At 45.9% G+C, this 27,762-nt stretch overlaps 1 protein-coding gene and 1 long non-coding RNA gene across 5 annotated transcripts; one reads left to right on the forward strand and one right to left on the reverse strand.

The window, feature by feature from the left end:
- On the forward strand, positions 1 to 20,969 carry LOC129151634 (uncharacterized). 3 transcript variants are annotated; one of them, XR_008558283.1, is made up of 5 exons: positions 1 to 24; positions 8,777 to 8,954; positions 9,366 to 9,433; positions 9,621 to 9,710; positions 20,678 to 20,969. It is a non-coding gene; the product is annotated as an uncharacterized LOC129151634 (long non-coding RNA). The 3 variants fall into 3 exon arrangements; XR_008558281.1 differs by lacking the exon at positions 20,678 to 20,969 and adding an exon at positions 18,116 to 18,185; XR_008558284.1 differs by lacking the exon at positions 9,366 to 9,433.
- Positions 17,510 to 27,543, reverse strand: PRXL2C (peroxiredoxin like 2C). Of its 2 annotated transcripts, XM_054727157.1 has the most exons (6): positions 27,235 to 27,543; positions 26,823 to 26,891; positions 25,754 to 25,807; positions 25,249 to 25,354; positions 21,016 to 21,147; positions 17,510 to 18,343 (listed from the first exon to the last, which is right to left on the reverse strand). In XM_054727157.1, the coding sequence occupies exons 1-6, from the start codon at positions 27,460 to 27,462 to the stop codon at positions 18,216 to 18,218; spliced, it is 717 nt and encodes a 238-aa protein (XP_054583132.1). In that variant the 5' UTR covers positions 27,463 to 27,543; the 3' UTR covers positions 17,510 to 18,215. The 2 variants fall into 2 exon arrangements, with proteins under 2 accessions (XP_054583132.1, XP_054583133.1); XM_054727158.1 differs by lacking the exon at positions 21,016 to 21,147.
- Positions 27,544 to 27,762: the final 219 nt, after the last annotated feature.

A 27,762-nucleotide genomic window follows, 5' to 3' on the forward strand; every position in this document is an offset into this window, starting at 1 on the left:
GAGTCGGGAATGTTAGTCGCTTTGGTAAGCAAGCTATTTGTAGAAATGTCCTTCCAGATTTGGACGCATATGAATTGTTACAATATTACAAAAATCAGTTGTTCCAAAAGAAGAAAGGAGCGACCTCTCACTGTTCACACTTGATGATTGATACATTGCACACAAAAGAACCACTTATCCATCATTTTTGTCTATAATTCCACATATTAGCAATGCATGTCCCATCTCCTACTAGGCAAGATATAAAGGCCTGTTCTACAGAGGTTCCTCCTGAAAGGCAGAAGTCAGAGATATTAAGAACATTCTTTGCTGAATACACCCAGATATTTTCATCTCTTCTGGATGGAATTAGTTTCCTTCAGCCAGACCAACAGTGGCCAAGAGCCCTATTGCAGTGACTGTTGCCTTCGACAGATGACCTTGAGGTGCTCCCGGGGTCCAGTCACCCATTCTTCCCCTCTGGGCCCTCTTCCCTCTGGTGTGATGGAGCCAGGGCTTCACCCCTGCCAGCTTCTGAGCAGGTGGAGTGGTGAGATGCACGTCTCAGGGTCCTGTCCATTTTTCCTCCAGATGGCCCGTCGTCCTGGCTCTGCTCCTGTCTGTCTAACTGCCTATCACACACCCCCTCACAGATCTTGGCAATTAATTCTTTCAGAGAAAAGGGGTGCAGATCTCTTCCATAGCTGCTTCATACTGAGGAGGGACAAAGTTTGCCTTCAGAGCCGAGATCCTTTCTCTCTGTCAGAGGGACGATGAGGCCTGGACACGAAGGAGGTGGCAATAGTGTCTAGAGGTGGTATCCCTGATTATGAGTAGGGCTTGTAACCTAGTGGAGACAAACTGTTACAAATTTTAGTAATATTGGGTAAAAGCCAGCGATAAATTCAGGATCCAGTTCAATTCATAGATGAAAAATAAAACTTTGAGTCTAATATTCACAACTGTGTAGTATAGAGTCTACTGAAACACAATTTTCCCCCTAAAATTATCCTCATTTTTATTACGGAGCCACATTAAGACCAATTTATTTACTGTATTAAGTCTAGTTTCAATTTGGCCTGATTGTTTGCAAGAACACAGAAAGAACAGCAGTTAATCGTATAGGCTTTTAAAAAATATGCTTTGGGCCCAGCCGGCATGGCTCAGTGATTGAGTGTCGAACTATGAACCAGGAGGTCACAGTTCAATTCCCGAAAAGGGCACATGCCCAGGTTGCGAGTTTGATCCCCAGTAGGGGGTATGCAGAAGGCAGCCAATCAATGATTCTCTCTCATTGATGTTTCTAGCTCTCTCTCCTTCTCCTTTCCTCTCTGAAATCAATTTAAAGTGGATATTTGAAAATATGCTTTGCTGGAATTTCATGATTGAGCTTTCATTAGTCCCTAAGGGCAAAGAAGTTGAGTCATATAGCTGCCCTCAGGTATGTCTGCAATACCAGTAGACTTGGGAGAACTCCTCATGTTCTTGAGGTTTCCAAAAATGTCTTGAGATTCCTTACTTGCTTTCCTTACCTGGAAAGACTTCGAAGCTCTTATTGGCTTCAAAGAGAGTCTTCATTCCTTAAAGCTTTATACTTCTATTTGTTCCAAAAGCTTTCAGACATGACATTTTAGTGAAAGTCTTGGTTAATAAAACTATAATAGAAAACTAGACTTATTGAAATTCATGCTAAGAAACATTTTGTCATGACTCACTAATTAAGAATTGCCAAATTCTGGAGGGGTCAGGTAGGGAGAAAAATACATAATTTACCAAAAAACAAGTTTCCTTATGTCTGAATAACAGAAAGATTAAAAATCAGCAATACTTTCCACAAAAGTTACAAAAACTATATAATTATTATTAGTTCATTCAGTCCCATAATCAATTTTTTTGTTTCTCCTGATTTTTCCTGACCACTACTATAAAACAGATAATTCTATAGAGTACTAATAATTTTCATCCAGTTTGAAGGGGATGATCTGAAAATGTCAGAGTCTTTCCCATGGATCCCTCAGAACATGTAACATTTTTCCAAATGCATTATAACAAAACAATGACTGTCTCTAAATGACAAGAAGAAATTTAAAATAAGATGTTTATGGATTTGATTAGAATGCAAATGACAAGGAATCTTGTTCTTTCTGCAAAACAGAATATTCCAGAATAACAATTACAGTTATAGATAAAAGCATATCAGAATCTATTTCAATAATATGCACATATAAATAAAATATAGTTATTATTTCTTTATTTGACAAAGCTTCCCATGCACCTTAAGCAGAAAATTTTCCTTCATAAGGAGAGAAAACAAATCCTTGGCCTATTGCAATGACCTAAAGCCAATTCTAGGTCAAGAAAAAGTTTCTTAAAATTCAAACCCTGGGAAGGTTGTCAAACTTATTTTACAAAATATCATATTATCATTATTATTTTTATGAAACAATATTAGACTATTCATTTAAAGTGACAAAGGGGTGGGGAGCCAAGATGGCGGCGGAGGTGAACAGCTGATCTGTTGCCTCACATGGCAGTTTCGGAAATACAACTAAAAGATGGACTGGTGAGCACGGCGACTCCTGCTCGCGTCTCCCCAGGCTGGCGGCTGCTGCTCTCAGTCAGCACCTCAGCTGGGGCCATGAGTTCCTGGGCGGCCGCGGAAGCTGCTGTGGTGGCGGCCGCAGACTTGGCGCAGTGGCTCTCGGTGAAGAAAGAGACCATCTTTCTGCAGGAGGGGCCCATCCGCATCACCGACCTGGCCGAGCTGCCCAGTGAGATCCTTGGGGCCCCGGAGGCCGCCGACGCCGACTTGGAGGATTTTTAGGAATTCCCGTCTTACATTCAAGTCCTTTAGCCATTTTGAGAGAGGAAAACCAAAAGGCGGCAAAGTTAAACAAATGAACTGCGCCGCGCACAGCAATTTCAAAAATACAACTGGAGGACAGAGCGTCTGCCACCCAGAACCACAGGAGAGCTGGCTGAATGGTGGATTTACAGCTAAGAGGGAAGAGGAAAGAGCGAACTCAGAGGGGATAAGATGCGGAGGCGCATGGGTCGGGCTGGTGGCGGGGGAAGGGTCGTGCAGCTTTTTTTCCAACCCTAGGGGAGATTAGCTCCCCATCACCCTGAAATCCAGCTTCTGGGGACGCGCAAGAGTAACTTCCTTGCGGAGGTGCGCCCAGCAATCAGTGTTTGCTGTGCTGGAGTGCGGAACGAGGGGGCTTAGAAATGTGGAAAGCAGAAAAAGCAGACTTGCAGCCATTGCGGTTCGCCACGCCATGGCCTGGTGGTGCCCTGAGACCCCGCCCTGCCCTGAGACCCGCCCCGCCCTGGGACCCGCCCCACACGTCTTGCAGACCCACCTGGGCTCCAAGCAGTGGCTTTTGCATGTGGGTGGCCTGCCCTGTGGCAGCTTGACCAGATAAACTGCGGTTCTAGTCGGACTGCTCCAGGGCCGCTCAGACAGGAGGAGGAAACTGCAGTTTTTGCTGTAATTCCTGCTGAGTGGCCTCAGGCAGTAGCTGACCTACACTCCATTGGAGACCCAGAAACGAGGGCATCTAGTGGTCGGTGTGAGATGACACCAGATTTCAACCACTCGCATAAGGGACACATTCAAGAGGCAGACTCAGTGAGCGCCAAAGCCTTGCTGCACCAAGACCCGGCCCATAAACGTATCTCCTGCACAGCAACTCTTCCTTTATAGACACAGAGGGTCCTCACGGCCAATTGGCCTGGAGGACAATTCCTCCCAGTGACACCAACAACAATCAAGACTTAACTATACAAAGGAGGACCAAGATGGAGGCATAGGGCAGAAGCCTGATTGTTGCCTACCACAACAATTTTGAGACTACGACGGGAGAGCAGAGCAGACACCATCCAGAACCACCGGAGGGCTGGCTGAGCAGATGCTCTACAACTAGAATAAAAGAGAGGGGTACGCAGGATGATGCGGATGCCGGTGACCCAAAGACCACACTTTAAGAACTACGGCTCAGGCGACCCAATGGCGGCCTGGAACGTGCTCGGCGCAGTTCCCCCGGCGATCTCCGGCTGAGGGGACGGCTCCACTCGCTGCCGAGCACGGACAGACGAGCCCCTGGGAGACATGGGGTGGGAGACTCCGCGCTTGCTGACCTCCGAGTCCTTCAAGAATCTCAATGCCCCGGAAGCGGCCAGGTGTGCACGCTCGGCGACCGGCCACCACTGCAGACCCAAGGGCCGACGCAGCGACACCGGACCAGCCCGCCGCCGTGCACCAGGCACACCGGAGCTTCACTGAGCCCGCCGCCCAACGAGTTCTGCGGCAGCCGCCCTGGAGCTCTGAGAAAATGGCCGAAGGAAATGCTGAGAGGGAATTGACCAACAGGAATTGGGATCAAGAAGACGAAACCACGCTGGGACCTGGGTCCGGGGGAGGCTGTGCGCCCCTGGGTCCGGGTGAGGCTGGGAACTGGGTCAGGGTGAGGCTGGGTCCCGGGTCCGGACGAGGCCACATGCCCCTGGATCCGGGTAAGGCCGCACGCTCCTGGGTCTGGGTGAGGCTGGGTCCAGGGTCTGGGTGGGGCCGCCCCCCTGGGTCTGGGTGAGGCTATACGCCCCTAGGTCCGGGTGAAGCTGGATCCTGGGTCCGGGTGGGGCCGTGCGCCCCTGGACCCGGGTGAGGCCACGCGACCCTGGGTCTGGGAGAGGCCACGCGCCCCTGGGTCCGGGTGAGGCCACACGCCCCTGGGTCCCGGTGAAGCTGGATCCCGGGTCCGGGTGAGGCCATAAGCCCCTGGGTCCGGGAGAGGCTGGGTCCCGGGTCTGGGCGAGGCTGCGCGCCCCTGGGCTCGGGTGTGGTCACACGCCCCTGGGACTAGGTGAGGCCTCACGCCCCTGGGTCTGGGTAAGGCTGGGTCCCGGGTCCGGGTGAGGCCGCGCCCCTGGGTCTGGGTGAGGCTGGGGCCCGGGCCCGGGTGAGGTCGCGCCCCTGGGTCCAGGTGACGCCACGCCCCTGGGTCCGGGAGAGGCCACGTGCCCCTGGGTCCGGGTGAAGCTGTATCCCGGGTCCGGGTGAGGCCGTGCGCCCCCGGGTCCGGGTGAGGCCATGCGCCCCTGGATCCGGTGAGGCCACGCGCCCCTGGGTCCGGGTAAAGCCGGATCCCGGGTCCGGGTGAGGCCATGCGCCCCTGGGTCCGGGTGAAGCTAAATCCTGGGTCCGGGCGAGGCCGTGTGCCCCTGGATCCGGGTGAAGCCAGATCCCGGGTCCGGGTGAGGCCGTGCGCCCCTGGATCCGGGTGAGGCCACACGCCCCTGGGTCCAGGTGAGGCCATGCGACCCTGGGTCTGTGAGAGGCCACGCGCCCCTGGGTCCGGGTGAGGCCACGCGCCCCTGGGTCCGGGTGAAGCTAGATCCCGGGTCTGGATGAGGCCGTGTGCCCCTGGACCCGGGTGAGGCTGGGTCCCGGGCCCAGGTGAGGCCACGCGCCCTTGGGTCCAGGTGAAGCTGGATCCCGGGTCCGGGTGAGGCCGTGTGCCCCTGGATCCGGGTGAGGCTGGGTCCCGGGTCCGGGTGAGGCCGCGCACACCTAGGTCCGGGTGAGGCCACGCGCCCCTGGGTCCGGGTGAAGCTTGATCCTGGGTCCGGGTGAGGCCGTGTGCCCCTGGATCCGGGTGAGGCCACACGCCCCTGGGTCCGGGTGAGGCCACACGCCTCTGGGTCCGGGTGAAGCCAAATCCCGGGTCCGGGTGAGGCCGTGTGCCCCTGGATCCGGGTGAGGCTGGGTCTTGGGCCTGGGTGAGGCCGCGCGCCCCTGGGTCTGGGAGAGGCCATGCGCCCCTGAGTCTAGGAGAGGCCATGCGCCCCTGGGTCTGGGTGAAGCTGAATCCTGGGTCCGGGCGAGGCCATGTGCCCCTGGATTCGGGTGAAGCTGGATCCCGGGTCCGGGTGAGGCCGTGTGCCCCTGGATCCGGGTGAGGCTGGGTCCCGGGTCTGGGTGAGGCTGCGCGCACCTGGGTCCAGGTGAGGCCACGCGCCCCCTGGGTCTGGGTGAGGCCACGTGCCCCTGAGTCCGGGTGAAGCCGTGCCCCTGGGTCCGGCCGAGACCAAACCAGAGGGAGTCGGACCTGCATTACCACCATTTGTCCACCATCCAGAGCTGAGGGGTCAGTGCCGACATGTACACATAAGGAACTGGTGGACATTGATATTGGGTCTCAAAAGAACTGTTGGTCCAGAAAGAAACTCACTACAGACTGACTCATTTGCCTGTCAGCATAACTATTATTGCTCGTCTCACATTCAGTTCTTACAAGTATATCTCTAGTGACACATGATCTCGCTCATCTAGGGGAAATGATGAACAACATAGACTGATGAACAAGAACAGAACCAGAAACAAGGAGGCATCGATCGGACTATCGGGCCTCAGAGGGAGGATAGGGGAGGATGGGGGGAGGGGGGAGAGATCAACCAAAGGACTTGTGTGCATGCATATGAGCCTAATCAATGGTTAAGTTCAACAGGGGGTTGGGGCATCCGTGGGGAGGGGTCTGGGATGGGAATGGGGGGATGAGGACAAATATGTGACACCTTAATCAATAAAGAAATTAAAAAAAATAAAATAAAATAAAGTGACAAAGGGGTATAAACACAAATATATGCTCGCAAAACTTCAGTTCCCATAATTAAGAAGATGGCTTTTTTTAAGTAATCAAGTACCTGATTAATATTCATAATATATAACCATTTCAATAATTTATAGAACTTTTGCTTCCTGGGCAAAGCAAGAAAAACTTTTCCTCTTTTAATAGACTAGAAAAGGACTAAACAAATTCTGCATTAGCTTACTTTAGATTAATTTGTCTAATTACATTTATTATTCAAACTACTTATAATTTCATTTTAAGATTTCTCTTCACAACCCTTCTATAACTTTCATAAGCCTTCTTACCCATTCAGAATAACCAGCTTTAGGAGTTACTATTTTCTCTTCAAAACGCATCTCCATGCCTCATGCCTTCTATTGCAACCACCATTCTCTGGAGCATTATCCCAATCCGTTGAGATTTTGCTTCCTGGCAATTGTCGACAGTTTGGGTCAAATAAACTCAAAAAAATTCTTAAAAAAAAAAAAAAAAGATTTAGTGACTCCATATATTAATTTGGAGAAAATCAACACCTTCATAACACTAAATCTTCCTACTCATGAAAATGGTATTCCTCATTATTTGAAAGTTTTATCTAATTCTCTCAAGAAGTTTTATAATTTTAAATGTAGATGTTTTGTACACATTAATTGTTTGATTTTTTGTTGCTATTTTAAGTTATATTGTCTTAAAATTACTTTCTATTGTGTGATATATTATATGGAAATAGAATAAATTTTTGTATATAGGTCTTGTGTGCGGTGACTTTACTGAATTCACTTATTAATTCTAATAATCTGTAATTTTTTCTTTTTTTAAAACAGATCATGATTATATTTAACACACAACATCAGTACACCAAAAAAGTAAAACACCACTGAAAAATAATAACAAAAGACAAAGTATTTCATTTGCAATGCATGAGAAATGGTTAACATTTTCAGTCATAAACAAACTCTTAGAAACCAGTAACAGAGACTGCAAGGAAACTGGAAAAAAATAAACTGAAATAATACAAATGACGATTAAGCGTTAAGCATATTGATGATTGCACTGAGCAGTGACGAAGAATAATTTCTCTGCAATATGACACGGAACGGAATAAGGACACTGACACCTATTGTTCTTCAGTGTTGAACAGTGTTGTACAGTTTGAAGTCTCATAAAACATTGATGAGTATCAACAGTTAGGGGGAAAGCTGGTTTTGAATCAAAATATAAATTTGAATATCCTTAGCCCACGCAATTAAATTCATTGAAATTATTTCAACAAATTAGTTGAACAAATTCAAAAGGAGTGATATAAAAGCATATAAAAGTGATATAAAAGAAAAATATGTAGCCAGTATAAGCACCTTAAAACACCACTTGCCTTTCAATTTATCAGCACAACCCCAAAGGGTGTGCACAGAATCTATTGGTAGTAGTTGATAGCGTAGGGAGTATAGTCACTAAGACTGATAAGTACATATAGGCCTGGTGAGTACCTGAAATTGAGGGAACACTTTGCAGCACACCTGAAACTAACCCAAAACAATATTGAACCAATCCTATATAATAAAAGCCTAATATGCAAATGAGCTGGTAGGTGGGGGGCAGGGCTGGCAAGTGGGCAGAGGGAGGGGACGGCGATTGGGGTGGCGGCAGGGCAATGGGGGGCGGGGCCGGCTGCTTGCCTACCGGCGCTGTCCCCCATTGGCCTGCGGGTCACCTCCCACAGAGGGAGGCCAGACTGTTGGACATCCCCCAAGGGCTCTTGGTCTGCGAGAAGGCACAGGTCAGGCTGAGGGACCCCCTCAAGTGCATGAATTTTCATGCACTGGGCCTCTAGTTGAAAAATAAAATGAGACATAACATGAGGGACAGGGGGAATATTCAAATTAAAAGAAAAAAAAAGGTACATAAAGTAATGCTATATACTTAACAAATTCCTATGTTGTCTAAAATCTTAAAAAAATACTATTTTTAATGAATACATTTTAAATCTACCCCACGATAAGTAAAATCAGAACTATGTGGGAGCCGTGGAGGAAGGCCTCGCAATGGCGCGTCCCAGGCTTCTGGGTGTTACCGTGGCCAGCACCCCGTCTCCTGGGATGCAGTCCAGCAGCCGCAATGGAGACAGTCAGCATGCTGCTCACGGTCCTCTCCATGCCGCCCTTCAGGTCGCCTGGGAACAGGAGCTTCCTCACTCCTGTGTTCCACGTCGGCAGGGAGTGTCCGTGGCAACGCACAAAGGAGGCCTCTCCACGCCTTCCTGACGACGGTCCTTGGGTTTGCAAGAGGGTGGCAGGAGCCGTGGCAGGTGTTCCTGTTCAGTCATCACAATCACATCGCCAACAGGTTGTAATTTTTTCAGTATTTTACATGCACAATCATGTTATTTGCAAATTGTGATGTTATCATTTATTCCTATCAAGTCTTTTTTTCTTTATCTGACTTTGTTGCATTGGTATACTCTTTAGGATCATCCATGCTGCACAAAAGTAAGATTTCTTTCTTTTTTATGGCCACATAGTATTCCATTGTGTTAATGTACTACAGTGTCTTTATCCACTCTTCTATTGATGGGCACCTGGGCTGCTTCCAGATCTTGGCTACTGTAAATAACACTGCAATGAACATAGGGGTGCACATATTCTTTTGAATTAGTGTTTCAGGATTCTTAGGATCTATGCTCAGAAGTGGGGTCGCTGGATCAAAAGGCAGTTCCATTTTTAACTTTTTGAGGAAACTCCATACTGTGTTCCACAGTGGCTGCAGGAGTCTGGAGGATGGAAATAGAGGTTGCTTGGGGCGATGGCTCAAGATGCAGTGAGCAGGTGATGTTTCATTGAATTGTACACTTGAATGCTGCATGGTTTTGCAAACCAATGTCATCCCCAAAAATTCAATTAATAAAGAAAAAAGAGGGAGAAACCAAGATGGCAGCATAGGTAAACACTTAAACTGATGCCTCGCACAATAATTTCAAAACTGCAACTAAAAGACAAAACGTCTATCACCCAGAACCACGGGAAAGCTGGCTGAGTGGAAGTTCTACAACTAGAAGGAAAGAGAAAAGAGCATTGAGACGTGCACAAGTGCTGAAAAGCTGAGGTACGGAGGCGCGCGAACCGGGCTGGCGGCAGGGGTTGCTTTTTTCAACCCGAAGGGAGACAAGCTCCCAATTACTCTGAAATCCAGTTTCTGGGGAGACGCTTGGGGACCCAAACTCCTACGGGGAGAAGCTGGACTCTCTGCCATCAGGTCGGAAAGTGAGGGTGGCTTGCTTGCAGAGCTGCGCGCAGGATTCATTGTTTACTGCGCTGGGGCGCGAGATGCGGGGACGTGGAAACTCGGAGACGCAGAGACGGCTGACTGGCAGCCATCGCTGTTTGCCACGCCCTAGCCTAGTGACTCCCTGAGACCCCGCCCCGCACAATCTACAAACCCACCCAAGCTCCGCACAGCGGTTTTTGCATATGAATGGCCTCCCCTATCACAGCTTAACTGAACAAACTGCAGCTCTGGTCAGACAGCTCCAAAACCTCCAAACCCCACGCAAAGAGGAGAAAACTGTAGTTCTCGCTGTAGCTCCTGCTGGGTGGCCTCAGACAGTAGGCCACCTTTTGTGCTGGCCGCAGACTCTCAGTATTGTGAGCAGAGGACATACACTTGCCATGTTTACCCCCTCTACCTTTGCACCCCCGCCTGTCAGCATCATTTGTTGATAAGAATACACTTTCCACATTGCATTGCCTTGGCACCGCTGTGGGAAATCAGCTCGTAAACTATGTATGGCTCTATTTCTGGACTCTGTTCACTTCCTCTGATCTTTATTAATCCTTTTGCTAATACCATATTGTCTTTTTTTTTTTTTTTAAATATATTTTATTGATTTTTTACAGAGAGGAAGGAAGAGGGATAGAGAGTTAGAAACATCGATGAGAGAGAAACATCGATCAGCTGCCTCCTGCACACCCCCACTGGGGACGTGCCTGCAACCAAGGTACATGCCCTTGACCGGAATCGAACCCGGGACCCCTGAGTCCGCAGGCCAACGCTCTATCCACTGAGCCAAACCGGTCTTGGCTAATACCATATTGTCTTGATGAGTATCTCCTTACAGTAAGTCTTGAAAACAGGTAATGTAAATCTTGCAACTTTGTCTTTTTAAAAGTTGTTTTGGATATTCTAAGTCCTTTGTTTATAGAAAGTTTTTTCTGTCAAAAAGCCTGCTGAGCTCTTCATGTGATTGCACTGAATCTGTAGCATCTATAGTCTGCATCAGTTTAGGGAGAATTCAGATTGGTCATGCTGAGTGTTCCAGTTCATGAACACAGTATCTCTCTCCACTTAGGAAGGTGAGTTGGAGGGTTTGAGGGTTTGGGTTTTTATCCATTTGTGTGGAAGGGATGGTGTTGACTTACAGTTTAAGAGAATAACCCTGTCTGGCGTTGCAGACCGACGCCAGCAGGGCAGGGATGGAAGCTGGAGCACACGGGAGTGTGTTTCCGCTATCCTAGCGGGAAATGATGGTCACAGGGTGGTAATGTTACTCTGAAACGCCCAGATTCTGCCTTTAATACGAGGGAGAGCCAACCACCTGAGTGCCAGTTCCTTTCCCACAACCTTGCAAATAAGAGCAATCTGTCAAGGTTTTGAATTCGTACCGATGTAATCTTAACCCTTTGCACTCGCTTGCTTTTTTCTCGATTCCTTTATTCTAATGCTAACCGTGTCGAGTCACACTCGACATCCGAGTGCAAAAGGTTAAAACTTGTTTCATATTTTTAAATATATATATATTTTTTTATCGATTTCAGAAAGGAAGGGAGAGGGACAGAGAGAAAGATCAATGATGAGAAAGAATCATTGACCGGCTGCCTCCTGCACACCCCACACTGGAGATCGAGCCAGAAACCAGGGCATGTGCCCTGACTGGGAATCGAACTGTGACCTTGTTCATAGGTCAAAGCTCAACTACTGAGCCGGGCCAGGCGGGCTCCAGTGATCGTTATAGCCCCTTTTCGTGATATACATTGCACTGTTGTCCTACAGTTTTTATATTTTTGCCTCACTCATGATTTTTCTTTTCTTTTTCCTTTTTCTTTTTCCCCCATGAAGACATTTGATTTTTATGTCATCAGATGTAGCCACTTTTTCTTTTATGAGTCCTGGACATTGTCATGGCTGGGCATTTCCGCCTACCATTGTAAAAGAAGTGTTCTGTGTAGTTTTCTAGAATATGATGCTATATTTTTCATTTAGATCTTGAATGCTCACATTGTATGTTATCCTGCTCTGGTGTGAGAGATGGACCTAACTCTCTTTTCCCAGATGACCATCTAGTTATCCCTGTGATATCTGCGTCCCGCCTTTCCTCACTCATTTGAGATGTCATCTCTGTTCAGATAGGAAATTTACTTTCCTAACATTCCTCACACTGCACACTTTGTTCCAGTCCATGCATGGTGTCTCAAGTGGCAAGATTTCATTTTGTTATGGCTGAATACTATTCTATTGTGTGTTTATAGGTATGGATAAAGAATATGTCACATATTTTTAAATTGATTTTAGAGAGAGGAAGGGGAAGAGAAACATCGATGTGAGAAACGTTGATCATTTGCCTCCAGTGCGTGCCGATGGAACCTGCCACCTGGGTGTGTGCCGTGACCAGGAATCAAACGCGCCACCTTTCTTTGGTGTGTGGGACAACGCTCCAACCACCTGTCTGCACCGGCCGGGGCTCTCACATCTTCTTGCTCCATATCTTTCAATAGACACCGAGGTGCTTCTCCATCGTGGCTATTATAAACAATGCTGCGATGAACATAGAGGTCCACATAGCTTTTCAAATTCGTGCTTTCATTTTCTTCAGATAAATACCCAGAAGTGGTATTTATTTTTAATTTTATGAGGAACCTGTGTAGAGATATTTTTGATTATCACAACTGGATGCTACTGTCATCTAATCAATGGAAGACAGGGATATTGATAAACATCCTAAAATACACAGGACAGTCTGGCACAAAAATAGTGCTATCTGGTCCACAGGCCAGTACCCCATGGAAGAAATCCTGCTCTAGGGCACTGCTCCTGAAATGTAAATCTGGTGGCGTGGCCTGGCTGTGGCTCGGTGGTTGGAGCAGCATCCTGCACACCAAAAGGTTGCTGGTTGGATTCCTGGTCAGGGCACATACCTAGGTTGTGGGTTTGATCCGGGTTGAGGCCGGTACTGGAGGCAACTGAAGCAACCAATTGATGTTTCTCTCTCACATCGATGTTTCTCTTCCTCATTTTAAAGGACCTTGGAGCATTAATAAAATGTGCCGGAAACCGAACATTGTCACTAGTAGTTAAATGTGAAAAGGGAATCCGGAAGGCTGGTCAACTTTAATTGCTCTGAATGGTCAGAAGAATTCACTCATTGTTTAGTTGAGACATTGGTAGTTAAAGCAACCTCCACCTGTTAGTCATATGTAAATGTTTGCTGATTGGCTATTATTGGAGTTTCCTGCCTAAAGGATATGGGTGCTTCCCATAGTCTCAATAGAAGGGATGGCAAGGCCAGAGCAGTGGTAGTCCTCCCCCTAGAGGTGGACTCCCACCTGGCCCCCCATTTCCCAAATTAACTCTTTTCCAGTCTCTCTTCATTTGTGTGCGGCCTTCTCCAGAACACGGAATCCTGAACAGGAACCCCAAACCACATGGGACGTGGAAGGGGCTTCCACAAAAATGTAAAAGTATTTTAGGCAAATGTCAACAAATTCCACAAAGCAGAGATATTATTGTTCATAAAACAAAATTGCAAATATGAGAAAAATTAAAATCCCTCTATCTTAAATCAATAAGGCATGTATATCTTTTTCAAAAAACCTATTTTATCAAAAAGTAAATCAATATTGTACAATATCCAGAAATTGTTTTAAATGAAAAACATTTATTTAGAACTTTTAGGCTATCAGATAAGGCAGTGCTTAGAGGAAAAATTTCAGTTTCACATACTTATTTTAAAAACCTGGCAAATACTAAAGCAAGAAAGTAGATGGTAACAAAAACAAATATTTTATTCAATTACTAGCTCATCATTAATCTTCTTGAGAAACAAAAGTATTTGATTTTTAAAAATTAAACATGCACTTTGATTTTATTGTAATTCTTGTTGCCCCAACTGTTCATTACAGAAGGCTTACAACACGTGTCCTCACTGGGTTCCTTGGTCTATGGATGGGTGTGATAGTAGCCCATTCTTGCACCGCTGTAGCCCATTCTCGCACTGCTGTAGCCCATTCTTGCACTGTTGTAGCCCATTCTTGCACTGCTGTAGCCCATTCTTACACTGTTGTAGCCCATTCTTGCACTGCTATAGCCCATTCTTGCACTGTTGTAGCCCTTAGGCATAAGTCACAGGTTGTACTTTATGACATAGCCTTTAACTCTCTACTGCAAGGCCTTGGAGTTGGCCAAGGACTAGCCTTCTCTAATTCCTGGGATGGGCACAATCCTAAGGGCAGCCCCTGGCGTCAGTGCATGCTCCTCAGCCTAGTGTCAGCCTGCTGGAGTTCTTCACTTTCTTATGAACTCAGCTTTAAAAATGATGTTGTTTCTTCTCTGTAAAATGAGGATGATGATGATGATAATAACAATTCTATAAAGCTAATATATGTAAAGCATTTGAAATAGTATCTGTCAAATAATTAGCACCATATAAGTGCTAGATGTTATTCTTTTATCCAGTATTCTATGTACTTATTGCAGGAAGGTTTTAAGATATTTTGAATCCAGTATATTATTGGATGTGGAGCATCCTATATAATAAAAGCCTAATATGCTAAGTGTCCGGTCAACAGGTCAGCCATTCAACCAAAGCGTAATATGCTAATGATATGCTAAGGCTACTCAACTGCTCACTATGATGTGCACTAACCACCAGGGGGCAGATGCTCCAACTGGTAGGTGAGCTTGCTGCTGGGGTCCTGCCAATGAGGAGTGAGCGAGATGAGATGGGCCAGACACACCCTGGAGCCCTTCCGCGTCCCTCCCTGGCCCTGATCATGCACTGGTGGGGTCCCTCAGCCTGGCATGCGCCCTCTCGCAATTCAGGCTGAGGGACTCCCTGCCCCTCATCCCCCAAGTGCATGAATTTCGTGCATTGGGCCTCTAGTGCTTATATATTTTATAACACCTATTGTAAGTTTAAACATTTGTTTGGGTAGGCAGTTTACCACTGTATTGTAAATGTAACTATACCTCCCTAAAGTCACATAAAGAACATTTATATATTTTAGAAAAAATGTGTACATTTGTAAGTATATAAATTTTGTGTAAGGTATGACTCTGCAGTTTTAAGTCTAAAATCAGCAAAGGGATCTGGGTTACCACCAGTCTTTCCTTACTATAAAACATAGCACAAAATTGCTTAATTTTCAATTTTATGAGCAATTTTATTTTTATTAAGAACACTAGAGGCCCAGTGCACAAAAATTTGTGCACTTGGGTGGGTCCCTCAGCCAGGCCTGCACCCTCTTGCAGTCTGGGGGCCTTCAGGGGATGTCTGACTGACAGCGAAGGCCTGCTCCCTGAGGGGAGCGGACCAAGGCTGCAGTCTGGCCTCCCTCTGCGGGAGGTGACCCCAGGGGGCCAATCGGGGGATGGCACTGCTCCCCCCCCCCACTCCGATCGCTATCCCTTCTGCCTGCCTGCTGGCACCCGCCTTGGCTGGCCTGGCACTGCCTGATCGCCAGCCCCTCCCCCCCCCGACTGGTAGGTCCTCCTTTCAGTCAATTTGCATATTACCCTTTTATTATATAGGATGATTGTGCATGTATATGTACATGAAAATAATTCAAATATTTGGATACTTTATATTTTTGTGTGACTTCATATGCTAGGTAAAATAAATTGTAAATTCAATGCAGTATTATACTTGCTAATAATTACCAATATAGGACGGGGCAAAAGTAGGTTTACAGTTGTGAGTATACAAAACAGAGTTTATTATTTGTTAATTATTGTATTCTTTTCCATATGAGTAACTATAAACCCCTACTTTTGCTCCACCCTGTATTTTGACTTTGAGATAATTTTTATCAGAATTTCTGGGATACTTCATATTAAGATTCTAGAAAAAATAAAGGATGACAATCCACTAAATAAAAGCAATTTGGGGGTAAGAAATGGAAGCTGTCTAGAAAGTAAACAAATCACAGTATACGTTTAAGTTATAAAGTATTTTTAGTTTAACAATTTTTTCCTGTTTTTTTTTTTTTTTTTTTATTGTTGTTAATCCTTACCTGAGGATCTCTTTCCACTGGTTTTAGAGAGAGTGGAAGGGAGGGAGAGGGAGAGAGAGACATCAATGTGAGAGACACATTGACTGGTTGCCTTCCTCATGCATTCTGACTGGGGCCAAGGATTGAACCTGCATCCCAGGTATGTGCCCTTGACCAGGAATCAAACTCGCCACCCTCGGTGCTTTAACCACTTAGCAAACCAGCCAGGGCTAAGCAATTCTTAAAATTCCCTTAAAAAAAAAAAAAAAAGCATGTCCACCATATTTTAAATATGTACCTTAAATATCTAAAATATATTTTTCTCCCCCCGCCCCTCCCCCCAAAAAATCCTGAGGGATGAATTTCTGAGGTCTCCATTCATATGTAGGAACTTGAATTTAATGGCAAGGCACTACGAATAACAGGGAACAATGAACTATTCAATAAGTATTCTGGACCAATGCTCACTATAGATAAAATAAAATTAAATCCCTATCTCAGAGCACACACAAAGTAAATCTCACATGCATTAAAGACCAAATGTGGAAGAGAAGTGTAAAATCTTAAAAAGAACACAGAAGAATATTCTTGTATATAGAGAGAATTCTCACATAAAACAAAAATACCCATAAATCATAAAGGGAAAACTTCATGATATTAAAATTAAACCTGGCAAATACTAAAGCACATTCCAACCAAGTGAGAAGACAAGCTGCAGACTGAGCGGAGATGTCTGCAGTGCCTGCTCCTGACACACAGTTAGGGTCCAGGATGTGCACAGATTTACAGACCAGTAAGGAAAAGTCAAACGACCCAGGAGAAAACTGAAATGGATGTGAATGGGTGATCCACAGTGAAATGACCTGAATATCCAAAAGCTTATGGACAGATGCTCAACTCCAGTGATAACCAGAGAATTGCCCCCACCCCCAAAAAAGGTCCCAGTGAGGTGGATAGTGTGTGTGGGTGGCAAGGTGCTTGGAATGGACTATAGGAAAGGTGTGGTTTGCCTTATTTCCTCCGAGTAGAGCAATTGCGATAGAAATATATGGCCTTGCAGCCTATATAATGGCACCGTTGAGGACCTGGCGCTTGTTGCGTAGGAATGTACTATCCTTCACGTAATTTTTAAAGACCTTTCCCTGGCCAAAAATGAATAATGCTCACTATGTAATAGTTGGGAAATATAGAACAGTGTGAAAAAGAAAATAAATCCTGCCATACAGAGATACCTACAAGCAAGATTCTGGTGTGTTGCCCTGGCTGGCGTTGCTCAGTGGTTAGAGCGTCGTTCCAGGCACCAGAGGGTCTTGGGTTTGATTTCCAGTCGAGGACACATACCTGTGTTGCAGGTTTGCTCCCCAGGCCTGGTTGGGCACATGCGGGAGGCAACCAATCTATGTGTCTATCTCACATTGATATTTCTCTCTCTCTCTCTCTCTCTCTCTCTCTCTCTTCTTCCTCCTCCTCCTCCTCCTACTCCTCCTCCTCCCTCCTTCTCCTCCTCCTCCCTTTCTTCCACTCTAGCTAAAAAAGCAATGGAAAAATATCCTCGGGTCAGGCTTAAAACAATAAATTTTAAAAAGATTCTGTTTCTTTTTTTCTAAGCATACAAAAATATAAATACATATAAAAATGTGATTATGTTATATAACAGGTAAGAATTTAATATCCTTTTTTTACTTTTTCCACTGGATAAAACTGTGTTGAATTGCTTAACTTTCCCCTTTTTTGTTCTTCATAAGGATTTATGCTTTTATGCCCCCCCCAAAAAAACCTTTCATTGAATGGATATATAAGAATATAAGATAAAGAATATTATTTACTATTTTATGGCTTTTAAAATTTTATTTTGGCTCTAGCCAGTTTGGCTCCGGTAACAGAGCATTGGCCCACAGACTGAAGGGTTGAGGTTCAATGCCGGTCAAGGGCACATACTTCGGTTGCAGGCTCGATCCCCGCCCAGGGTCAGGGTGCATGCGGGAGGCAACCAATCAATGTGTCTCTCTCAATTGATGTTTCTCTCTCTCTTTCTTTCCCCTTCCATACTACTCTCTCTGGAAATCAATGGAGAAAATATTCTCAAGTGAGGAGTAACAAAGAAAAAACACAAAAAAGTTGTATTTTGTATAAATAAAAGTTTGTTTAAAACTTTAAAAGCCATAAAATTATAAATACACATCACATTTTTGACAATCAATGCCTCTCAGCATGCGGTTCAACTGGTACATGTCTCTATGTTTTCAGAACTCCTCAAAGGCTGACGAAGTAGACACTACACAAGGATATACACTCCGACATGTCACGCCACATCGCGAGGGTCCGTCTGAAAGTGGCAGTCTGTCTGTCACACATGGATAACTGAAGGTCTGCCTGTGAAGTCCACCTGCTGGACTCCCACAAGCTGTAAAACAGAGTTGATGGGTTTGTGATCCAATCTATTCCTGTCACGGTGTATAAAATGGATGTAGTGACCTAGAAGACAATAAGAGTAAAGGCAGAGGTTGGCATACATTATTACCTATTGGATTTATTGCTTACTAGAATCAAGAACGCTTGTCAACTTTTAATTAGTCCACAGGAAAAAATTAATCACCCAGAGTACATTATATTCAATGTGTAGTGCCATAATAATTTTAAATTAAGGTAATAAAGCATGACAAGGATATGTTTAAATAAGAGTGATACTTAATGTTTGAGATCCAAGGGGCATGATTCTTAAATTATGACCTCCTATTAGGTTATAATTAAATAAAATACCCTGTCAAACAGGCAGAAAATGGAACTGACATAGATTGCAAGCTGGAAAATCACATCTGTTTCTTAAATGTAATAATGGAATAAATTACTCGCTTAAAAAATTCACTCCCAAATACTGATTTAATAGGCTGTCTGCACATTGGCCGGTGTAACTCGGTTGGTTGGGCGTTATCCTGTGCACTGAAAGATTGGCCATACTATTCCCGGTCAGGGCACAGACCAGGGTTTCAGGCTCGGTAATGGGAGTACAGGGTAGCCATTGATATTTCACTCTCACATCTATATTTCTCTCTCTATTCCTCTCTCTCTAAAAATAAAAAAGGTATTTTTCTTTTCACTTTGCAAGTAAGTATCTTTTTATTTTTTTGTTATTTTTATTTATTAAAAAATTTTAATGTTGACATTATTGTAGGTGTTCCCCTCCTTTGTACATCTCCACCCACCCCCAATAAAAAATATTTAAAAAAAAGGCTATATGCATTATAACTGTAGACCAAAAGGAGCTGAAAATAAGGACATTAAGACAATCAGTTAGGATACACTTAGATGTCCACAATTCTTTTACTGCTCAAATATAAGTAAGTCATAATTTATAGTCCAGTTCTGTTTACTTATATTCTTGGGCTCAAGATGAGAATTTTAACTTAAAACAGTAGATTAAGGAAACATTATTAGAGGCATGTTTTCTGCATTGTACTTATCTGCTGTCTCTAGTCATCACTATAGATTTAATATCATAAACTGGCTTATTATCAAATAATACAAATAAGGCAAATGAACTACTGGCTTAACCATGATATAGATGTATATAAATACACACACCCGGCTTTTTCCTTAGAGGAGCTCTATTTCCTCCAGGAGGTGGTATCAAAATCTCCTAGTAAGTGGGTTCCCAACTTGGACACAAATGACACTCTCGCTGCGCTCTCCATCCCTACACAACTGGACGTGTGGTCCGGTGCCACCGAGACGTGGAGGTGAGGGGCTCAGAAAAACACCGTCCAATCTGAGGATGGAAACCAGTCCATCGGAAAGGTGGCTAATGTTGTTCCGGGCGAATTACAGGACTCCTTCATAAAACATGGCTGCTTCTCGTGGGTCTAACTGGTGTACACTCGAGAGGGAAAGGGAGCTTAAGTAACAGAGTTTAGCTTGTTGTAGTGTTCCACACGCAACAGGCCCAAAAGTCATAATGTTTGGTCAAAATCCTCTCTAAGTTCCTTCTAGCTATCTGGAATGGATTAAAGTAAATGTAAATTATATAACTCTTAGAAGCTACATACTAACGTGGACCATTTTAAAGAGGAAGAAGAACCCAAAAACAGTTTACAGCTGCCTTTTGGCACTGTCAGTGAGTGTTTGTCCCTGACTGCAGTCCTGGGAGGTGGCAGAGATTCAGCACTCAACCACTGAGCAGAGAGGGGCCAAAGGAGTTTCAGGTGCTCCGAACTGGTCAATAAAGCCATGGAAAGCATGTGGCTTTTATGATTGTTATTGAATGAGCTGTCCCTGGGGCCGACGTGCTTTCTGAACTGCGCAAATCTCCTTGATTCATCTATTGACTCCAAAAAAGTGCTTGATGACTTTCTCCTATTTGGAATGTTCACTTCCATTGAACTTCTTTTTGTTTATTTGTTTCAATCCTCACTCAAGGATATGTTTTTATTTTTTTTTAAATGCTTTTATTGACTTTCAGAGAGAGGAAGGGAGAGGGAGAGAGATAGGAACAGTAATGATGAGAGAGAATTATCAATTGGCTGCCTCGTGCACACCCCCACTGGGGACAGAGCTCAAAACCTGGGCGTGTGCCCTGACCTGGAATTGAACCACGACCCCCAGGTTCATGGGTCCACGCTCAACCACTGAGCCACATCGGTGAGACCAAGGATATTTTTTATTGATTTGAGAGAGAGAGACAGAGAGAGAAATATCAATGTGAAAGGGAAACATCCATCAGTTGCCTCCCATACACGCACCGACCAGGGATAGAACCCGCAACTAGGTATGTGGCCTGACCAGATATCTAACCCGCAACCCTTTGGTGTACAGGATGACGCTCCAATCAACGGAGCCACCTGGCCAGAGCATCCATTGAATTTTTTTCAAGTGTTATAGCCACATACAGTCCACCAAACCACCGCTGACTTCCTGTCGCAAATACCTGAAAACCCTCGGGTCTGGAATGATGGGCACATTACATCCAATGGACAGACATCAAAATACACACAAGCCTTTGAAAACACCAGGGGCCCCCTGAGAAAGCACAGCATCCTGACTGCCACAATGTCAAGCTGCCCATTATCACGTGGTCGCTATTTTACGAAGCAGGTAGCCCTGGACTTCCAAAGCACATGAAGTGTCCTCAGGGCCTGGGCTTTGATGCTTACCTGGACCTAAAACGAGGGTCCCACCTTGCTGAACTGGATCTCCTTGAAAATCAAAAAGCGGGCCGGTCACCGCCCGCCACAGGCTCCAAATGCTTCCTGAGAGTATGTTTGACTTTATATGGGGGCTCGGTCCTGAAATATTAGAAAGTGTCTTTAGATGCTATCATTTTATATTCGATTAGATATTAAAAAGGTAACGTTACTCCTCTTCTTGTGTGTCATCTTAACTTTCGACTTGTCTATTTTTCCTTCAAAGAACCGTTTCTGAGCCTTCCACTACTGATGCTTCAGACGAGATCATTCCTTGTCCTGTGCAATATAGGGTGCTGCTATTTTATAAGAATCTAATATTGCCCTCTACACCCACTAGATGACATGGCACCTACTACCCACCAAGTTGTGATGACTAAAAATTCTCCAGAATGTCAAATGTCCCTGGGGGCAAAAGTGTCCCTGGTTGAGGATATCTTTTAAAAAAATTTTTATTTGTTGACTTTAGAGAGGAAGGGAGGGAGGAAGGGAAAGAAGGGAGGGAGAGCGAGAGCGAGAGCGAGAGGGAGAGGGAGAGAGAGAGAGAGAGAGAGAGATTGTTCCACTTACTCATGCATTCATTGGTTGATTCTTGTATGTGCCCTGACCAGAGATCGAACCTGCAACTTTGGCATATGGGGACGATGCTCTCACCAGCTGAGCTACCCAGCCTGGGAGAATTGCCTGATTTCTTAATATTCCCAGAAACTTGTTATTTTCCTCCATCTCGTGAACTCCTCTATTTCTTTCATGTTTATATTAGAATGCAGTCATCTTACCAAGAAACAAACACAGGTGCATTCACTTGGAGACATGGGGAAAATACTAAATTTTACTGTTTTATAGGATTCTTCACCTACAATAAATATTCAGAAATCCAAACTATCTCCTCCTGTCCAAGAAGAGGTCATTTGATAATTCTGAAATGTTAAAACTTCAACTGAAGGAGATTTCACAGCCTAGAATTTAACAGTCTCTGCTGAGAAGCACACTCCTTGGGAGGCAACCAATGGATGTGTCTCTGTCACATCAATGTTTCTCTCCCTCTCCCTCTCCCTTCCACTCTCTCTAAAATCAATGGGGAAAAAATGTCCTCACTTCTCAGGTGAGGATTAAAATAATAACAATAAAATAAATTTATAGCTGTATAGTATTATTTAGTGTGTTGATCTCAAAGAGGACTATTTTGAGACTGAGATTTATACTGTTTCAGGAAGGAACTTTTAAAAATTATTTTATAAGAACCTAATATTTTCTGTTTGGGAATACAGTACTTTAACACAGGTCAAAGAGGCTTAAAATATGTGACTATCCCCTCTCTTATAATCACAAGGATATATTTTGTCTAGAATTCAAATCCTTATCTTTGTTGCGGCAATGCATGGTGAGGTGCTACTGAAGTGAAACTCACAGTTTACATCTAAAGTGCTAAGTGAGACAGAGACCGTTCACACACTGAGACTCCGTTGCAGAACCGGAAATCAGCCTATCAAAGAGTAAGTCCACACTGGCACTGCTGAAATTTCCTACACTAAAGAGAGAAAAAGCGCGAACTCAGTGTTTATGCCAGCTCACCAACAGCTTTAGTAAAGTTTAAGTTGCTTTCTTTAAAAACATTAGAAATGGGTCATGTTAACTCGCTCATAAATAGCTCCCCAATCCATCCCCTCCTGCCAGCCACCCCTAGGACTTGAGGCCTGTCATTTCTTTCCCGCCCTTCATTACAACCTCCTTACTAATTTCACTGCCTCTGGTGATGGGTTCCAATTCCTCCTCCACCCTGGATTGTGACTGTGTCATAACTTGTCCACTTTAAGTACTTGTACGAGCCCCACCCGCACACTGCCTCCAGAACAGACCCAAACTCCTTGGCATGTCACCCCATACTCGGCATGAATTGGCCACAACCTGTCCCTTGGCTCACCCCAATTCCCAAACTGCTTTATAGACTCTGGCCAGATGCAGGGACCTGGACTTCCCCAAGAGTGAGCTTAGCCTGGCCGGTGTGGCTCAGGGGATTGAGCTTCCTCCCATGCACCAAGAGACACTGGGTCCATTCCTGCAAACTGACTGGGTACTGTCATGAAAGCTATACCTGGGTTGGGGGCTTGATCCCTGTAGGGGGCGTGCAGGAGGCAGCCAATCAATGTTTCTATATCTCACTCCCTCTCTCTTTCTCTCAAAAAAAAAAAAAAAATCAATAAAAACCTATTTAAAAAGTGAGCTTAGACGCCACCTCCTCTGAGAAGCCTTCCCAGATACACTCTCCCCTCGCTTTTCTGGTGCAGGTATCCCCAGTACATGCTTTCCTCTCTTACAAACCCTTCACCTGGATCGGAATGAGCTGTTTGCTTCTGGCTCTCAGAGTAGAGGATGTGCTGGGAGGGCAGGGCTGTGTCTGTCTTCTATCACCACCTCCCGGAGCGCTCAGCACAGTGGTTGTCACTAGCGAGAGCTCAATAATGTTTGTGGAGATGAATGATCTGAGTTCGAGTTCTCTTACTGGCATCTCAGAGCCAAGTTCTTCCCACCTAAACCGCAGATTAGCAGCTTACCTGGAGCTGACTAAGCTCTATTAATTATAAAGAATTGTGCTAAGGGCAGGGAATGTGGACCACGTAATGGTGAATAAAACATCAAACTCTTCAACTAACTACACTCCCAGCCACTTTACGTGCAATAACTAAGTATACAAGGAAGTACAAGGTGCTGTTAAAATACAGCGAGGGGAGCATTTACTCCTGCTCGAAGAGCTATTAAGAGCCCCTTTGAGTTGGGCTTCAAATGAAACCAAGATTTCATCAATGAAAGGACATAAACCATTCAAAGTCATGAAGATAAGGTATCTATATATATAAAACCCTAACATGCAAATAGACCGAATGGCGGAACAACTGAACCACCGAACAACCAGTCGCTATGATATGCACTGACCACCAGGGGGCACGTGCGAAACATGGTGGACATTGGCGTGGCGGGATGGTGGAGCAGGTGAGCGGGGACACCAGACCAAGATGGGGCACCGGTTGCTGTCATCAGGGTGAGCCTCTGGTGGTTACGGAAAATTCTTTGCTCCCACGTGCCGTGGTCCCACCAGGTGCTCACATCTGCTGTCAGCACCGACCCTGCTCGCACCCGCTGCTGGCACCCGCTGCTGGCACCCACTGCTGGCACCCACTGCCAGCACACAGTGCCGGCCTCAATTGCTCGGCACCATCAGCAGGTGTGTGTGGCAGCTGCTGGCCCCAATTGCCTCTGAAGGGCTTCTCCACCTCCCCCTGCTCCTGAGGGGTGATCGGGGCATCCACCACTCACACCTGCTGACGGCGCCTGCTCAGCTTGCACCCGCTGCTGGCACCAACCCCAATTGCTCCGCGCCATTGGCGGGTGTGAGCAGAGCCAGCACTGTCAGCGCGTGGGAGTGGTGGTGGCAGGAGTGGGGCTGCCAGCAGACAGGGGACGGGGGCCGCGGCGAGAGGAGCTGGGGGCGCGGAGGATGGGCTGAGACTCACCCCTGTGCCCACCACAGCCTCGCAGCTCACAGTTCCTTTCAAGGTGCATGAATTCGTGCACTGGGCCCCTAGTAAAAGTATATTAGCTTAAGCAATAATTTTATTTTAATCACAAAAGTAAAATGTACTCATTTTAAAAACACATAAAAGACATTTTTTCTCACTTCCATTAGTTGGGGTTAGCACTGCAATATCTTTTTAAAAAATATATATTTTATTGATTTTTTGCAGAGAGGAAGGGAGAGGGAATAGAGAGCTAGAAATGTCGATGAGAGAGAAACATCAATCAGCTGCCTCTTGCACACCCCCTACTGGGGATGTGCCCGTAACCAAGGTACATGCCCTTAACCGGAATCGAACCTGGGACCCTCCAGTCCGCAGGCTGACGCTCTATCCACTGAGCCAAACCGGTTTCGGCTGCAACATCTTTTAAAATCTTTTTCATCACACACACACACACACACACCCATACCCACACTACAGCTCTTTATGTTTAGTACTTCGTAGCTTTCCATGTCATTGCACCCCCAGAAAGGAATCTTTTAGGGTCTGGTGTATCTGGACTGCTTACAGGAATCATAAAAAACAGTCTGAATTATTAACTTACCATTTGTTCCCCTAAGCATATAGATTCAAATGTAAAAATACATCATCAGTGTTTTCTATTTGAGACATGTCATGTGTAAGTTACCTGAGGATGTAACTTCTTCACCTCTTTTCATTCCCAATCTTTTGTAAATTTCTCTCTCAGGATCAACGTAGATTTCATGACAATACCCAGTCAGTTTGCAGAAAGGCTACGAAAAGAGAATATGTGGGATCTTTATAAGAAAAAAATGAGAGAAAAATAATTATAGTCTAACTTAATTTCAATAAATATAACCTACACTTAGTGGTTCAAATCATATTCTTGCTATGTCTGTTAGTTTTAAAAAATATATTTTATTGATTTTTTACAGAGAGGAAGAGAGAGGGATAGAGAGTTAGAAACATCGATGAGAGAGAAACATCAATCAGCTGCCTCTTGCACACCCCCTACTGGGGATGTGCCCGCAACCGAGGTACATGCCCTTAACCGGAATCGAACCTGGGACCCTTGAGTCCGCAGGCCGACGCTCTATCCACTGAGCCAAACCGGTTTTGGCATATGTCTGTTAGTTTTAATCTGTTAATTTTTCAACTTGTTATACATTTACCTCAATATGATGGTAGGATGACTGTCCAATCACTATAAGGGTGACATCTGCCTCCTTTAGGAGAAAAAAACACACATGTAAATACTATTAGAAATTATGTTTCCTACAACTTCCCCTTATCCATTCCATTCCAAAGCCATCTATAGGCTTCTGGAAGAATGGAATAAATGGGAAAAGTGTGTGAGTCAAAGCAAAGAAATGTATGGTAAAATGTTTTATTCTGATGATCTTTTGCTAAGTAAGAACTTTAATATAGTCAATAATTCTCTACACTCCCGCCAAAAGTGTACTTTAAAAAAGAATAGTCCTGCACAGTTATCTGGGTGGTGTCCTAAGCACCAAAAGGCTAGGGGGCATGCAGGAGGCAGCCTATTGATGTTTCACTCTCACATGAGGTTTCTCTCTCCCTCTTCCTTCCCCTCTCTCTAAAACAAATCAATAAAAATATTTTAGCAAAGAATAAAAATGATTAAAGTAGTATTATTCAATCAGTTTTATTTTTTCACATCCCAATGGTAAGGTCTGGGGAACACAGATCTGAGTTTTACAAAGGCTGCCCAATGGCTTCACTCGAAAGCTCACCTGGGGACAAATCTCCATGTATGCGCCTGACGAAAAACACATGTGTTTGGTTGTCACAGGTATGTGGAATGTGTACGCCATTACAAATACAATTTTTCACCTTTAAGATATATTAGTATTTTCCTATAATAAGCAACTATCTGGAGTGTTTTCATTACAAAATTAAGGAAAGAAATCTCCATAATTGCCAGCATTTGTGTTTTTGGTCATTGTCATTCAACATTTGTGAATAGGCAGGTTACTAGGTAACATCAAAAGTATTACTGCGGTTAGTATGTTTATAAGCTGCAGTAACCAATATATGAAAACAGGAATAGATCTCTAATGTGTTCCTCCCTTTTAGGAGGTGCTGGAGAGGTGCGGGAAGGTGATAACCTGGGTCTAAGGCAGCTCCTCACCGACCCCCACTGCACTGCTTATAAATGTGGGTGACTTGCACAGGGTCCCCTGAGGCAGGCACGCTGCTGTTCACGCTCAGGAAACTTACTTGTAAGAAACTCTTGGGGATTTTGGCTAGATCTTCCACGTACTCCTTGCAGGTGTAACACAGGAAATGCTGAAACCCCAACCGGCAAAAAGAACACGTTAGCGACGGACACCCTCCGGGTTCAGCAAAGACCAAGTGCTTCGTTTCGCACGACGCTAACCCAGCACCCCAGTTGGGTGGAAAAGGGTACCGCGGCGCCCGATGCGCTTTAAAGCTGGGCCGCACCCCGTCCCCGCGAGGCCTCCTCGCTGCGGAGAAAAGGGCCTCGGCTAGCGCGTTCCGAGCGCCCCTAGTGGGCGGCCACGGGAAGAGCCGGGCGGAATCCGCCTTCAACCCGACCCTCCAGGGCCCCGAAGTGTCTCCCAGCTGCGGGCGAGGTCCCTGCCCCGGTCGCCCCGCCGCCCGCGCTCACCCGCACGAAGACCACGATGGCCCGGCGCTCCCGGAACAGCGCGCCGAACGGCACCCGCCTTCCGCTCGAGTCCAGCACGGGAAGCTCGGCCACGGCGTCGGCCAGTGGTTGCCCGCGCGCGGGGCCGCTCGGGACCAGGGCAGCAGCGGCGGGGCAGCTCGGAACCGGGACTGTGGCGGTGCGGCCGCTGACCTGCCGCGTGATCGGGGCCAGGGCCGGGGCGGCCATCGCGTCCTGACTTCGCGGACCCGAGTGGGTGGGACACACAGGCGCCGAGGTGGGCGCCAGGGTCACGGGGAGGCGGGGCTCAGCGGAGGGCGGGGGTGGGCGGGGCTTTGGGAGGCGGGGCTCGGCGGAAGGGGGTCTTGGGGAGGCGGGGCGCGGAGGAGGCGGAGCGCGCGGGAGGCGGGGCTTGGGGGAGGCAGGGCTTGTGGAGGCGGGGCTTGTGGAGGCGGAGCGTGCGGGAGGCGGGGCTTGGGGAGGCGGAGCGTGCGGGAGGCGGGGCTTGTGGGAGGCGGGGCTTGTGGG

This window comes from Eptesicus fuscus, chromosome 15, assembly GCF_027574615.1.
Source record: "Eptesicus fuscus isolate TK198812 chromosome 15, DD_ASM_mEF_20220401, whole genome shotgun sequence".
In the NCBI taxonomy this organism is placed as follows: Eukaryota; Metazoa; Chordata; class Mammalia; order Chiroptera; family Vespertilionidae; genus Eptesicus; species Eptesicus fuscus.